The 16,608-nt window shown below is 34.2% G+C and overlaps 1 protein-coding gene across 2 annotated transcripts; it reads left to right on the forward strand.

Annotated features, from left to right (window-relative positions):
* Positions 1-3,938: 3,938 nt before the first annotated feature.
* Positions 3,939-4,944, forward strand: LOC149177288 (heavy metal-associated isoprenylated plant protein 39-like). 2 transcript variants are annotated; one of them, XM_089420067.1, is made up of 3 exons: positions 3,939-4,091; positions 4,211-4,286; positions 4,372-4,944. In XM_089420067.1, the coding sequence occupies exons 1-3, from the start codon at positions 4,077-4,079 to the stop codon at positions 4,665-4,667; spliced, it is 387 nt and encodes a 128-aa protein (XP_089276193.1). In that variant the 5' UTR covers positions 3,939-4,076; the 3' UTR covers positions 4,668-4,944. The 2 variants fall into 2 exon arrangements, with proteins under 2 accessions (XP_089276193.1, XP_089276192.1); XM_089420066.1 differs by lacking the exon at positions 3,939-4,091 and having other exon boundaries at positions 4,184-4,286.
* The last annotated feature ends 11,664 nt before the right edge of the window (positions 4,945-16,608 follow it).

Consider the following 16,608-nt stretch of genomic DNA (forward strand, 5'->3'; position numbering starts at 1 on the left):
AGGTGTGCCAAACCATGTACTTGTAGCATTGTAAATTATTCTCATCATAACATTAAGAACGTAGGACAACTGAAATTTTAAATATATATAGTGAGCTATAAAATAACAAAACCAAAACAAAACAAAAAAATTCAACAATGCACTATCTAGTGATTTTCAAGTTGATGACATTTAAATTAAGATAGGTAACCTGGGAAGAGAGGTGTGACATAGAGGACTTTTCACTTTAGGAACCTATGGTTAAACTTGAATATATGCAAAATAGAGCAGTTCGTAAAACTTTAATTGATACCAAATTTCACAATAATACAACCATGAAAAACAACCATAAGACATATCAGAATTCATCTTAACCTTCACATCAACGCCACAATCGTGCATATCAGTGAGAGCTATAGGGATGTCCTTATTGTAGGCAGTGGTGACATTACACTGCAAACACATTCTACCATTGTAAAAAATGATCTGAAACCATAAAAATGTAATAGAAGATGCATGAGAGTATGCAAAATTAACTTAAACTCATTACCATCTCTAGTAAAACCACTGCCATCTCTAGCCCTCTTCAAAGCAGAAAATTTGAAGTCTACTCTCTTTGAGGACCTTGGAGGTTTGTTTTTTACAGATATGTAATTGTTCATGGAAGCAAGATTAAAAGGAAGTCCTAAAGGACAACGTAAGAGGTACTTTGTAAACCCTCCTCAAAATTAAGATATTTTTTTAAGATCTCCAATGATTCGAGCATATAAAATCTGCAACAAAAGGTCTAGGGCTTCATCAATGATGAAAGCTTCAAAGCTATAAATGATTCTCTATAGAAAAAAATATGAAAGAGATAAACCACAGATGGAGGGCTTCGATAACTCTCAAAGATGAGGGTGCAAAGATTGTAAAATCCATTGGGTAAGAATTTCTCAGCCTACAAATAACACAAAATTGAATGATGAGAAAATTAAATTCCAAGTGAAAAAATAGAGCATACATCCATATTCCTTCTTGTTGCTTGGCTACAAACACCCAAAATTAATTACCAATTTAAAATAGTACAAAATTTCTATCCAAGAGATGAGAATTTCGATTCTCTAACTCTGTTATACATATCTTCATTCACAAGAAAATGTGCATACGGATGATGAAGAAAAACTGAATTGGTAGACAAATATATAATGGTGGCATGAATTTCAAATATATAATGGTGGCGTGATTATCCCCTTGATGAAATGAGCATTTGACGAACTGAAAGTGGAGATAATGATTGATTTCAAATTTAGCTAGACCTTCTTAATGACATAGTACTTACCCGTACTTTCTTCTCCCCTGTAGAAGCCTCTCATTCATCTATCATAAAATTCCCTAATGGAGAAGAACCGACATAAATCTCTTGGGAAACTATGTTTCATATCATAGTGGACATCATGCTTCTTCTTTGAGATCTTCTCGCAAGCCTCTCCATAGTGTCATCTCTTATTAAAAAGGACTGCACATGGTTCACATTTTTCTCTAAAGTACTCATCTTTGCTGAAGAATACTTGAAAATGAGGCTAACTTTAGGGTTGGAAATAGGCTTCCAAGGCATGGGGCTATCCTCTAAAGGGCTCGAAGGAAGGCCTTGTTTCTCATAATAGGGGCACATCTTCTCTACAGAAACATGTTCACTGCTTCCCAACTCACTTAGGGTTTGGGCTTTGACATTATGAATAAATTCTACAGCAACAAAAACAGTTGGCTTATTTGGGATCATTGGGTTCCTCTGATTGAAAAGACTAAGGAACCTTAGGGCTAAGATGATAAGGCCAATTATAATTCTAATAGATAAGACCAAATGAACCTCACTTCCTAAGATTTGAAACTTTTTCCAAATTCCCTCGACGTATTCCAATACCCTAAGAGTATAAACAAACATCTTGGTGGACAAGAGGAGAAAATGGCTATGAAGATATGAAAGAAGAACAAGCAGAGCTTCAGGGACTAGGACTACAACTGAGGCAGAGACCATGGAAACAAGCATGATGGAGATCTTAATGCATTCTCCGCACAAAGACTTCTCATCTCTATCCCCTACTAGGTGTAGCTTATCTTCATCCTTCAAGCAAGGCTCTAAGGTGGCCTAGAAATTCGAATTGCAAACCTCGCCTTGAGACATCATAAGATCTCCAGAAATGCTACTACAAGGAGGCTCTAATACTGTCGATGCATTGAACCGGTTTTAGCAACAATACTGCCCAATGGAGCTCATAGAAATGATCATCCCACACTATCCTCGATGGTTTAGCAAAGATAGACAACTATCAATATTTGTGGAGCTATGGCTCCATTAATGCACTGGGGTAGTATATGTCAACCATTGGATTTAGGCTATCAATGTTTGTGTAGTTATAGATCCATTAATGCATTGGGGCAATATATGCCAACCATTGGATTTAAACCTATCAATATTTGTGTAGCTATAGTTTTATTAATGCACTGGGGCAGTATGTGTCAGCTATTAGATTTAACCAAGTACAAAATCTAATGGGTGACATACACTGCCCTAGTGCATTAATGAAGCTATAACTCCAGAAATATTGATTGCCTTAGTTTTAAGCAAATGCAAAGTCCAAAATTTGGCATATATTATCCCCAATATATTAATAATAGCTCAAAAATATTAGTTACCTTAATAAACAATGTAAAACACAAAACCAATACTAATTAGAAGACCAACTTAATACAACAATACCAACTAACCTCACACCATGGAGCCCGTAGCCCAATCCAGGGAAAGGTGAGACATCAACTACATCGGAAATGGCAAAACCAAAATTTTATATAAAGGTGGAAAATTAAACAAAATATTTACCTACAGCCGAACCTAAGATACCTTACTCGTCACTATATGTCCCTGCTAAAATAATAACATAATAATTAAAAAAACAAATATAATGACATAATAATTAAAAAAAAAATGTTCTCACATTTTAAATTCCAAGCATGCTCCAACATAAATGGCCCTCTGCAAAAGTGAAGAGGCCCGTGACCCGTCTTATCAAAATTATTTGGGGATGTCTTTCGAGTACACATCTTGATACATGTTAAAACACCGACCACGAAAATAAGAAAAATTGGCTGAACCGTAGATTTTTTTTTCTCGAATTTGGTAAAATAAAATTCGTTATTTTTTAAATTTTTTTATAGGTTTTTTTATTTAATTTTTGTATAATTTTACAAAAATTTATTGGAATCACAAATTTGATAAGTAATCTTTGTACAATCTAAATGTCTTAGGGGTTTTTGAGGGTGTTGAATCCATATAAAATAAAAAAAACCAGTTTAAATAATACAAATCAAGATTTCACCTCAATTTTTTCCTTATCCAAAGTCCAAAAAACACACTAAACACAACTCCAAAAAAAATTTCAAAAAATCATAATGTGAGAATGTTTAAATTTTTTTGATAGCGAAAATAAATTCAGCCCCATAAAAAAGATTCTTCAAACACCCAAAATCTTGAAATTTTACAACTATAATCCAAATTTTTCAAAAATTTCAGCCATATAATTTTGACAAAAAAAAAATTTCAGCCATATAATTTTGACAAAATTTCCATTTTTTTTAAACTAGATTGATTGATTGATTGTGGGTCCATTAAAGTCTTCATAAATTCAATGACCTCCTGGTCATTGTTGGGCTACCTTGTAATAACCCCACATCCTCAGTGGAAGTACCAATCCACCTCGTGCTGTCATCGACTGCGTCGTCTATGGAACTCTCATGGCGCGATTATGGCGTGCGCCACATTAGAAAAATGGTGAGTCATAACGTATTAAGACCAACAACTCCGTCAAAGTCTTGCCACTGTTACTCACATTCTTGGCTTTTTGTAAAAATAACGCGGCCTGAGAATGAATTGGAAAGCGGCCCAGAGGTCGGAAGTTTCCACGAAGAGGCAAGGTAACACACTATATATATGGTATATATCCAATCCCCCTGACAAGGCGGTCGACTGAGAGTATAGCTCTGGGGATTAAGAAAAAAATACAAGACACTCGATTCTGCTTCTTCGGTTCAATACAGATCACAGAGATAGTTTTGGAAGGATGTCAAGTATGAAGGTATGAGGCTACCCTTTGCTCTGTTCAACCAGAATCAACGGTTTTGAGATTCTGTATGTTCTGAATTATTATACCCACTTTCTGAAAAAATAATGACCTTGCCTATGTTGTATTTGCAGAAAATGGTGCTGAAATTGGTGATTGAGGACGAAAAAAGCAAGAGAAAGGCTATGAAGGCGATTGCAGGGGTTGAAGGTAAATCTCAACAAACATTGTGCCTCAAACCTTCTGGTTACAATGAATTTGGTTTTCTGAGTAGTGATAACATATTTGATTGCAGGGGTAGAGTCTGTTACAGTGGATATGAAGGAGAAGAAGATAACTGTCATCGGGGAAGCAGATCCTGTATTTCTCACGGTAAAACTGAGAAAATTTGGTTTTGGATACACAGAGCTGCTGAGTGTGGGTCCTGCCAAAGAAGAGAAAAAGCCAGAAGCTGCGAAGAAAGAAGAGAAGAAAGAGGCGAAAAAGCCGGATCCTCCACAAGTAGTGTATCTGAATCCAAGCAGCTACCCGCCTTACCCATATACTGTTGTTACAGAGGACTATAATCCCAATACCTGTACCATCTGTTAATGAATTTTTCTGTCCCCCGTCTAAATATCTTCCCCGTTACCAGAGAATTTATGTTCTCTGTGGTTGTAACGTAATACATATTTGTTCTCAGAGGGTCAGGAGGTTAGGCCTCCAGGGTCAGGGTTTGGGCTTTGATACAGGAAACGGTCAGTCGCACGGTTGATGTGAACTCTATGTATGGCCCTGTAACACAAATTTTAGTGTAATTTTTAGTTCCGGAATATAGTTCTGTTCATCCGTTAAATCAATTTGATCTTTCATCATAGCAAAAAAGCAATTACAGTGTTGCTATAGATATAAATTACAGCTTACATCAATCTAGCATTTTATTGAAACAAAAGAAAATATTAGTGCTTTCAGATGTTTTGTGATAATTTCACATGAAATTTAATATTTCTTTTCATGACCTTTCAAGTAGAAGGAGACGAGGGGAAAGCAATAGTTGCTTTTGACAAAAAGATTTCTTTGAATCAATGATACAGTTAGCACACATGGGAAGCTTAGAAAAGCAAAGGATAGGAAGCACACATGGTAAGCCTAAAAAGGAAAGGATGTGATAAGTTGGGGATGAATTTGGTTAGTCAAGCAATAAATTCTTTGCACTGTATTCAAATCAATGTTAGTGATTTAGTCCATTGCCAACCACAATTGATAAGAGAAAACATAAGATTGAAGATCAACTACATGTAGAAAATTTTGAACAAAAAGCACCAAAATTTCAAAGAAGTAAAATGCATACTTAGAATAGATTAGTACTTATTCTTCAAACATAAACACAACCCTTACAAATTGGACAACTTATTTCTCCAATGCTTACAACCAACTAAAGTTCATCCAAACATTGTTTACAAAACTTGATAGTCCAAGGAGCACAATAACATATGCAGAAAACTATGATATTTTTAGCTAAAAAACCTAAAATATATATAGAAAGAAATTTATTTGATAACACAAAAACATGAGTGGTTCCAAGAAAGAATAAATGAACAACTTAGTTCAAAGCATGTGTTGGGATGCATAGACCAGTCAAATAAATATAAAAATACAATCTTAATATAATTAATACACAAAATGTGATTACTGCTCTAACACTTAGTTGACATGAAAAAAACCATTATAAAAAAGTGAGAATCAAAAGATTAGTGAAATTTGAAACCCAAGTACAATATAACAACCCATACATCTATTTGACTTCTACAAAAATGGCTAAAAATCCCTCTGGCAAAACTAGTGTCACCTCCAAAGTTTAGATTTTTCATTCTAACCACATGTACCAACTAACCAGCCATACTGGAGAAATCAACATAAACAAATCCTAAAAACTTTTAACACACAGATAAAGATGAGTTGAGTTCAATAGTCATTTTATTGTCTGAAATAAAAAAGTTATACGAAAACATAGTATATTACAAAAACAAAAATAAAACCTGAGATCTACAATTACAAAAGTTAAATCCGCTATTAGTATGGCGTAATAAAAAATATCTACCGATATATAGTTTAGAATCAAACAAAATAAAAGGCAAACTCTACACCGGCAAAAGGTTAGATTTATTGCTAACAAAATTATAAATATATGATTTATATCACTACACAATTTAACATGAAAACAATTGAAAAATGAAATCTACAAACATAAAAAAAAACAAAAACTAACTCTATAGTAAAGGTAGTAACTAATATATTATAAAGTCAAAATAATATATATTTGAACATGATCACTCTAGAGAGGTTAATGTTATTATAGTCTTTATAAAATATGGTACAATAGGTTAGATGAAATTGATGGAGATGTCACTCCAATTGGTCTTACATTGTGAGCATTTTATCAGTTATAGGGAGATATGATTATATATAAGCTAGGTTGGAAAAATAAATAAGATTGTAATCCTACCTAAGGTTAAAGCCAATTCAAAAAAAAATACTCAAGATATGTTCTTTGTGATGCTCTACTTTAGTTTTGTAATGACTAGTTTCCTCACTTTTGTTCAAGTTGTCATTGATGTTTGCACATTGTCAAACCATTATTTCAATAATAAAAAGTTAGAAAAGTTCACAGTAGGACCCCCAAATTCAATAAAAGGCCATCCATAGCTCAATTAAAACATTATGTAAACCAAGATGATATTTTCATCAAAGTTAGTGCCTACACAAAATTGCCTATCATGACCATCAAAACACTTAGAAAACTCAAGTGAACTTGCACAACAATAGCTAGAGTAATTTGTAAGATAATTCATAAACATCTACTAATCCCTTTAGCAATTCAATTCTCACTTCCTTCAAACCTTCATCATTGTCATCAGAGAAAAGTTTCAAGTTTCTTGTTGATATCACTAATGGTTGGTGTTATCACAAAAATTGTTCCTTATTGCAAAGCTTTCATGAGGCACAAAGACTAGTGGAACAAGAAGTGTTGCCAGTATAATATAGACAACAATTTTCACCATTGTAATGAAGGACAAATCCTACACAAGGAAGGATTCCCTAGTAGTACTTTGGGTTCCTAAGGAAACAAATAATCAAGTCCAAGGTTTCCTATCTAGCTACCTAATTTACCATCGATCAAATATAGCAAACACGTTATGGATTAGGTGGTTACTCAAAGTAAAATCCATATTTGTATTTTATATACTTTAAGGTTGATTTAGGGGGTGAGTCAAGTTATTATGTAATGCAAAATTATCCATCGTTAATGAAAATATGAAAATTAATTTTGGTGGCTATAAAACTTGTATAAATGATAAAAATTATAGCCATAAACAAGTCACAACAACAATTAACTTTGACCATTTAATTAAGTTATAAACAAGTACAAATTTGGTGAAAAAAAATGAACCAATTTAGGGTTTAGGTAACTTATTAATTATAAAAATTCAAAAGCATATATGTCACATACCCAAACCATTAAGTAGCATATAGGAGGTGGGGTATTAAATATTTTTCTTCTTAAGAAGACTTCCATAGTCATTTCTAATTTCACTAAGACCTCTTGCTCATTAACAACCTTCCAATGACTATACTCTTGCCTAATTATAAGCCTCGAGCATAAGGTTATGTTTCTTTAAAGTTTTTTTGAGGCTTTCTCTTCTATTTTGTGTCATCACCATTATTGATTACATGAAAATATTGTACAAACAACTCTAAGCTTCACAATTTTTGAGGCATATCACACACATGAAAATATTTTCTAACCCAATGTGTCAATCCATAAAATTTTATGGTGTAACATATTGCAACTTGGAATATTTTCCTCCTCATGACAAAGATATATCTTTCTTTTATCACATCATTGGATATTTTGATTTCTCATTACACATCATTAGAAATATAACTTTCTCACACTTTATCACACTCCTAAAAATTTATCTACCATGAAAAATGCCTTCATTCCTCTGAGTCTTCTTGCCTTCATTTATTTATCATCTTCTTTCATTGTATTCCTTCTTTGCTTACACTTCCTTTCCTATGCTTCTTTTCTCCATCTGTCTATTGCAACTTTTAAAACTTCATAGTGTGGTGTATCATACACAAAAGTTTGTGGTGTGATACATCACACCATGAGAAACTTTCTTTCTCATGTCTATCCCTTAAACTTCGCTTCTTTATTAGAACTCCAAAAATTTTCATCCATGTTATGTAACACAAAAAATATTTTTTTGACATGATACATAGCACCTCCAAACTCTTTCTTCATCATTATAACTAATCCTTCTCTTATTTCACACCATGAAAACTTGCTTCTGTGTTGCGTATCACATGAATTTTTTCTTCATGTAATATGTTGCATCACATGAAACTTTTATTTTGTGTGATAAACCAATCTCCCTTTACCTTCTTTTGTTGTCCTAACATTTTTTAAATCCTTATTACCCTTTCCTCTATGACAAGACTTTTTCTTTATGCAATATGCATTGCATCACATGAAGTTTTTATTTTTGCAATATCCATTGTATCACATGAATTTTTGCTTTGTGCAATAAACAAAGAATAAAGTTTTCCTTGGATGCAAATCTCCACAAGTTTCCTAGTGTTTTCTTGCAAGCACCTAGTGTTTTCACTAAAGGAGAAACAATTCTCTAAGGCTCCCATGGACTTTTATACAACCATGAATAGAGATATAACCGATATAAGTCACCACTTGCTTTATTACGAGATTCATACTAGGGTCCTAGGTTAAGGTTATTAATGGGTACCATTACAATTTAACTCACAATTTATAACTAAAATTCCTTTCATATCTAACAACGCTTAGTCTTAAGCATAACTCCCATGAAAAACCATCAAGATGAAAACATAATTCTATTATGATTCCTTATTATAATCCATCATTTATAAGGTAAATTTAAGCACACTAGGGAACATTCTTCTACTAGTTTCAAGGAGTACCAAAAGAGTTACACTTACTCAATTCCTTCATGAATTATGCTAGGGTTGAATATTTCTTAATACCTTTTATTCTATCTTAGGTTCCTAGGAAAAATAATAACATCAATGGACTATAAAATGAATAGAAATAGGACTAACTCTTGACACATTGGAAGTGTATAGTTTCTTTCTCTTCCATCTTACTCATGCACTTTTTTCTTTAACCATGAAACTTTATAATTTGAACAAGCATGCCCATTCAAATAGCGGCATAAAATCAAGGAGATAAATAAGTTTAGCATGCCAACAAAAGCATATAAATGGTAGGAATAGGAAGGAAAACATGGATCATTCCTAGCAGTTACAGGTTTTGTAAACATGGATCAAGTGGTTTAGGTTTAAACTAGGACTAACTCAATTGCAACTTTTGTTTAGTATGCATTCTTGCAACCTTATTTTACCAGGCTTACAACCTAGGCTTTACTATTAGATAAGACAAATGAATTATACCTCAATAAAATCATTAAAAAACTCAAGTAGTGGATAATTTCCCCTCAATAAATTCTTTAACATATCTATCATCATATATGAAGCAAGGAAAACTATCCTTATACCCAAGAAGAAAAGAACCTTTTAGCCAATAATGCATTTCCCCTCAATGCATGAAAATTTCATTATTGAAACATGGCTATAAAATTTAATACGTGGTGGGAATAACTTATCTAAATGTAAGTTCCTTAATATATTGATTAAGGGTGAGAAATTTTCCACCCAACCATAGGCTCATATGCACTCTATATTTCTACATTTGGCCAAATGATGATACCACATGAGAAAATTTTAGGAAACTCTCAGTGATTTTAGGCAATTAACACACTCCCTAAAGTATAATTTTAGTAGGGAACCTATTCTCTACTCTCTATAAGATTTCATGGTTTCTAAGTTCTCTTATATCGGCTTGTATAACACATGAGTAAGTCCCTTTACTACTAGATAGTCCCTTGGTGGCTTACCTCCCTTGAGCTTATCATGCTCGTATAGTGAGTAAGCCACACTCAAAAATTATTTTGAGAGTTCCTCCATGCTGAATTAGGCAACGAATTGAGGGATTTAAACTATTCTTCCTCTTTGGTTGAATTGGTCACCATTTACCCACACTCTTTTGGCTCTTTCTCAAATAGAAAACTCTACTACTATCACCCTCTTATGCATCTCTCCTCTCTTTGGATTTTTCTTCCTAAAATAAACACCTTCTCCACACTTACACATTCAACCCTTATCTTTTATCCCATTCCCGTGAATATGACATTATTCTCTATGCTCCTTCCCACACACACATGGGTGTTCTCTACATTATTGAATGAATCGATGGATCTCCATCTTTTCCCATTCAACTCACCCTTCAAGTGAGGGTGCAACTTCCAAGTCAAAGGGTGAATATTTTAGAGGGTAATTTGACCATAAAAATCACATCCTCTAGGTACTCAACCCATTCCTAGAATAATTGTGGAAGTTATTCCTTCCACCAACTATATTCATTGATTGGCTTGTTAATTCAATAAGGGGAATGGAGGATAATTCCAAAAATTAATTTTGCAACAAAAAAACAAATTGGCAAGGATGGTTGGGAATTTTCAAGCATATTGAACCCCTTCTAACCTGCTCATTATTCTTCACTCATTTTATCAAGGTCATTATAGGCACTCATGCTTGAATCTATTAAGAAATCTAGGGGCAACTAAATTAGGTGATTTCTCTTACTTTGATAACTTCTTGTGATGTTCTTTTTACTTAGCTTCAGGTACTTGTTATTAACTTCTTCTTTTACTTCATTATGATTGTGTTCTCTATCATCAAACAACTACCAAAAAATGAATAAAAATGAGACAAGAGGACAGAAAATGTAGGTTGCTAACTAGGGCCAAAACCTATCATCTTGAGAGGAAAAGCCACAAGAGTTAGTCTCTTCTTATAGAAGGTTAAAACGATGAATTCCAAGACCTATGACCCTTGACAAGGACCCCTCCAAGGCCAATTCAACCTTCTTTTGATGATCTTTCCTTACACATCTTACAACAACAAACTTTGACCTTCTAGCAACTTCGTCCCCAACAATTTTTCTAGCAACTTCAACCCCAACAACTTTTCCAACAACTTCGACCCCAACAACTTTTCTAGAAACTTCTACCTTAGCAACTTTTCCAACAAATTTGACCCCAAAAACTTCGACCCCAACAACTTTTCTAGAAACTTCTACCTTAGCAACTTTTCCAACAACTTTGACCCCAAAAACTTCGACCCGAACAACGTTTCCAGCAACTTTAATCTCACCAATCTATCCAGCAACTTTGATCTCAACAATTCCTCCAACAACTTTGACCTAACAGATTCAGAATTTTGTTGGACAGGGGAGAGAGAGAGAGAGAGACCCAAAAAATTTGGTTCTAGCTTCCTTCTTGAACTTCCCTTGCATTAGGACTTCTTCCTTTTAAGATTGAGCTTATTCTCTTGCTTCTTCATATGTGTTGGATGTGTGCTCCAAATGAGGTCGAGTTCTTCTTATTTATAGGCTTTCCAGGGGTTCGAATTACCTCCATGAGAATGTTAGCCCCCTAATTTGCTCTCTTTTTGCCATTTTCCCCTTCCTAAATCATAACCATTTACCACTGTTTTACCTCTTTTATACACCCTCATCTTGCACCAGTCCAAACATGGTGACATATTTCGTATAAACTTTATTTTTCATACTTTTAATTTAACTTAGCATTAATTTTTATTACATGATTTCTTACTTTTAATCACTCTTTGTAACTTATCGATATCTCCAATGTTTATTTGGTAGTTAGAGTACTTACCGTGACTGTTGATCCTAGTGCAGGATTAGATCTTGCACCGTTGCCAACACAACAAATCCTTGTAGCAGATCCAAACCTCCTTGATCACCACCTCGTTTTGAGCAGCTTCAACCACGACAACAAGATCGATCGAAAAGCAGCCGAGATCGAATTTGTGAAGGACGAAAGCTGGATATTGGCTACGGCCAGTTTTGCTAACTGTCTAATTTTGAAGGCGAAAAGCTAAATTATGCGTTTGGTTATGTAATCGGTTGAATGATCTATTTTGGCCTTTGGCCAAAGATCTATATAATGTAGAATGTAAATAGGACTAGGGGGAGTTTTTGATAGTATAAGAGAACAGAGACACAACCAGAGAGGCGGTAACAGGTTGTTGTATTTTGTTATCACCCGAATCTAGGCTGGACGATGTATTAATGTATGTACTTGCCTCAGTGAATTAATAAAAGGGAGCTCTGCCTCATGTTTCACAAATTGCATTTCTGTATTTGAGCTGATGAATTGATTAAGGTACTGAGCAACGTTTTTATTTAAAGGGGAAACGCGCTGGTTGGCTAGGGCCCAGCCAACCCAACATGTTTACCCCATTTCCTGTTTTCCTGTAATTTGTGTTTACATTGTCAAGTGTGATTTAATTTTAAGCACATGCATTCCTGTCTGAGTGAAAGCGGATCCGTTGTGTGAAGTAGATAAATTCCCTTTCCTGCACTTGATTTCAAATTGGTTTTCCTCCGCCTGGTCCAAGAAGGAGAAATAACCCTGCACAAGTGCATGTTCGTGTGATGTCCCCTTTTCTGCAATTCTGTTTGATTGGGTTTCCTTGCCTGGTCCAAGCAGGAGAAATGAACCTGCACCAATGCACGTTGTTGTGATGCAGCAAGCCTTCTTAGTCTACTTCCCGCAATCTTCTTTCTTTCATTAAATGCTTATAACAGGATAAATGTATATTTATTGTTTCTTTATTCATGCACTTTGTTAAGATCAGAAAAATTCACTTTTAGTGTGTGCAATTTGATTTAACAATATAATAGCACTTGTAATAATTAAGCACTCATTTTAAGAATTAAATGCACAGTCCAAGAAGCTATGATCCAGTGCAAGAACTAGTTTCTTGCCACGGGATCTGAGTGCTTTGAACTTGGAAAAGTTCAAGCCCTTGCAGGAAGAAAAAATCCTTTAGTAAACACACTATTTATACCTTCTGTATAAAACTCTGTTCCTGCACTAGTGCAAGCAGACTGTGATAGTAGAGGACATATTAGTGCAAGAAGGAAATCTCTAAAGGAGCAGGTTTAAGGGCCCATATGATGAGATTGCTAAGTGTCTCTGCTAAAGAAAAACACACACTCAGTAGTTAAACAATAATTAGCTAGAGTGATTGCCCTTTATCTTTAATTCCCTCTTGCAAATGCATTCTTCCTTGTTCCAGTCTTAGATTATTTTGATGGTTCAAGTTGCCTTTTTCTCTTTTTAATTTGATTCTGCAATATTTCCTTTAAAGAAAGTAGGGATTTATATTAGGAAGATTCATACCATCTCTGGCATTGCCTGTGCTTCGTCTCTAAGTCTATAGATCTCCTAGGTTGACAAATTTAGTGTTGAGGAGTTTGCTTAAGTGTAATTCCTACACCCAACAGAGACTGACTTAATTTTTCATGTAGGTCGACTTGTTGCAGAAAGGTTGACTGGTCTTAGAGGATATTTTATGAATCAAATAAATTTCTTTTACATAATACAAGATTCCCAAAGGGATATTACATATCAAAATGACTCAATTGACTGCTGGAATTTATGACTAAGCTCTAGAAGCACTCAATCGGTGCTTGAAATATAAATAAAATCACTTTGAGCATGAAACACATGCTTCAAAATAATAATAATAATAATAATAATAAAATTTCTCTTTTCATAAAATCATAATTACATTAAACATTATGAATACCGAACCTAGTTACACAATTCAACACTCCTTCTTAACTAGGGAGGTATTCATAATCCATACACGGTACTTGGACATTCTCATACTAAAGAATTCTCATGAGAAGAGTCAGATTAGTAAGCCATCTCATAAGCTATTATTTTAGGTTATCTCGTTGCATCTCATCATACCAACCAACATTGTCACATAGCAAGGCCTTGACTAACAACTCTATATCACCACAATATCAGAGCATAATGTTGGTGAGACATTGACTTATAGACAACATCATCATTGTCTCTTAAGGCACATACCACATCCGGATGTTCATAAGGTATGCCCTTTTAGGACTATTCTTGTCTTGGAATAACAAATCCTCAAGAAATTTCCTCTTCGACTACTCTTACCTATTGGATGCCCGACCACATCCTTAAAGAGTATTAGAATTCATATGATTACCCAATCCTCCATTCCCTCTTCATGACATGAAGAAAATAATGATGTGTCTATCTCTCCCTCTCAACTAGTGAGGATATAATCATTCCTATAAGAGGAATACACCCAAGTTCCTCTTACATGGGAACTGCTTATACGGCTCCTCTTTCTACATCATGTCATGAACTTCATCTTCTTCATCATGGAACCTCATTCTTTATAGGGCATCAACCATATTCTTCGTCACTTCCGTTTTACAAAACATCATGTTGAACCAATAGTCATGCCATCCTTCTCTTCATCAGAAGTGGTCTACTAGTCCACATCTGGCTATTCTTTCACAACTTCCTCTTCCCATTCATGTTACTTTATGGATCTACCATCCAATCCCATGAGTACTAGTTGTAGGCGACTTCTACAACTCTCTTTCGGTAACACTATATCAACTTGTTGAAGGCTCGAAATATCCTTGACTCAACATCGGGGAGACCACCTGGTCGGGAACTTGAATACCATTCCTTTTCTGTTTGGGATAGTGGTTCTGACTAGGGATATAGGGACCAGTTTCCCGTTAAAATATATGATGGAGTTTGAGGTGTGATATAAATGGGGTGAAAGAGATTTGATAGAATAAATATGAATGCAAATAAATAAATCTATATCTATCTATCTAATTCCCGGGATATAATTGACTTTGCATATACGATTTTATAAAGATTTATTTATAAATGAAAGACAATATAGATCATCAAACATTTAAAAGAGTTAAAACGAATTAAAGATAATTAAATTGATTAAATAGTTAATCAATTTAATTTTTAATCACATATCACATGAAAAATTATACCATTTCTTATGTAAAACTAAAGATAACAATTAATACACTTTTCAATGGTGAAACAATGCTTAATTTAGTTGTGATATTGCATATAATAAAACAACAATAAAATTTCACTCACTTTTAAACATAAAACATATCATTAATACAAAGATAATACTACCACATATCTCAGTTCTCTGCTCATGGAAGAAGACAATCACTAGCCCATTCTTTCTATTAAAATTATCAAAGAAATATAGAAGTGCAAGTTCCTTGAGTCTTCTTACAAAAATTATGAAGCCTTTCTCTAAACACATGAGAGGGTATTTATAAATAATTTTTTTACTATCAAAATAGAAAATGCATATTTCACTGAGGAGGTTAAAAGAAACACTCCTAAAAATAGGAAACAAAAAAGACAAAAATAGCTTCAGTTTTAACAAGAAACTAAAGATGGGAAGCTGACTACTCTTCCATTTTCTCTTGTAACCTGTAAATAGCCTCCACCGACTTCAATTCTGGGGGATGAGCTGGCTTGATCCGCATCTATCCCGTAAAAAATGCATCTAAAAGAGGCGGGAGCATGTATTCATTTGCATTAACAAGGCTATGAAGAACTAACCATTAAACATGGGTCTTTACCAAGAACTGTTGGTGATATTCAAGATTTAATTTAGATAATTTCTTGGCTATCTTCTTTTTCCTTACATTTTTTATGCCAATACTATATGAGTGTTTAAGTATCTGGCAGACATTCTCCTGGGCATTCAGTAATAAGATTAGCATCTGCTAGACTTTATCTAACAGTTTTGGTAACCTACCTTGCTAGGTCTCTTGCTCTGTAGATTGCTTCTTCAGTCTGCTTTAATTTAATATCCCAATAGTTGAAAAGAATATCCTTGTGTTAATATCTTCTTAGTATGTTCTTAATTCACACATTTGATCAGTCAATGAGTCATTTTTTTTGTAGAGGTCATTGATGATCTTCAATTTCTTATATAAGTTCACTTGTTTTTGGGCGAGGAGAGAATTGATCTCTTCGACTTCTTTTCTGAATCCTTCAATATCAGTGTCCTTCTGTATCTGAGTTATTTTAAGTTGAAGCTGGTCAATCTGTGCATTTCGGCTCTGAATATCAACTTCCTTTTGAACTTTCAATTGATTAAACTCAGTTTGTAACTTTGACAACTTGAGTTTCCATTCCTTCTCAATATCATGTCTTGAATTAAGTAGTGTTTGTTCTAACTACAAGATTTTTTCATCTTTCTCTTTAACTAGTTGTTGAACCTCAATAGCTTTGAAAATGGTGGTCATAGCATAGGCTCCTGCATATTGTGATAGCTTAGCTAAATCATCAGAAGAATTAGCTTGATAGTCTTTCCATACCACATCTAATGGGAAGCTTCTGGGAAGAAGTTCATGAGAATGTTTCATTCTTCTTTTCTTCTTTTGTTGACTAATGATGACAGGGTGTTCAGGACTGTAGAAAATATCAAGAGGTGGAATCTCTTCTACTCTGAGAACAATCTCGGAGCTCGCTAGTAG

This window comes from Pinus tabuliformis, chromosome 4_1 (genome assembly GCF_031772625.1).
Source record: "Pinus tabuliformis cultivar Carrire ecotype Pingquan chromosome 4_1, CPIR1, whole genome shotgun sequence".
NCBI classification, from domain to species: domain Eukaryota; kingdom Viridiplantae; phylum Streptophyta; class Pinopsida; order Pinales; family Pinaceae; genus Pinus; species Pinus tabuliformis.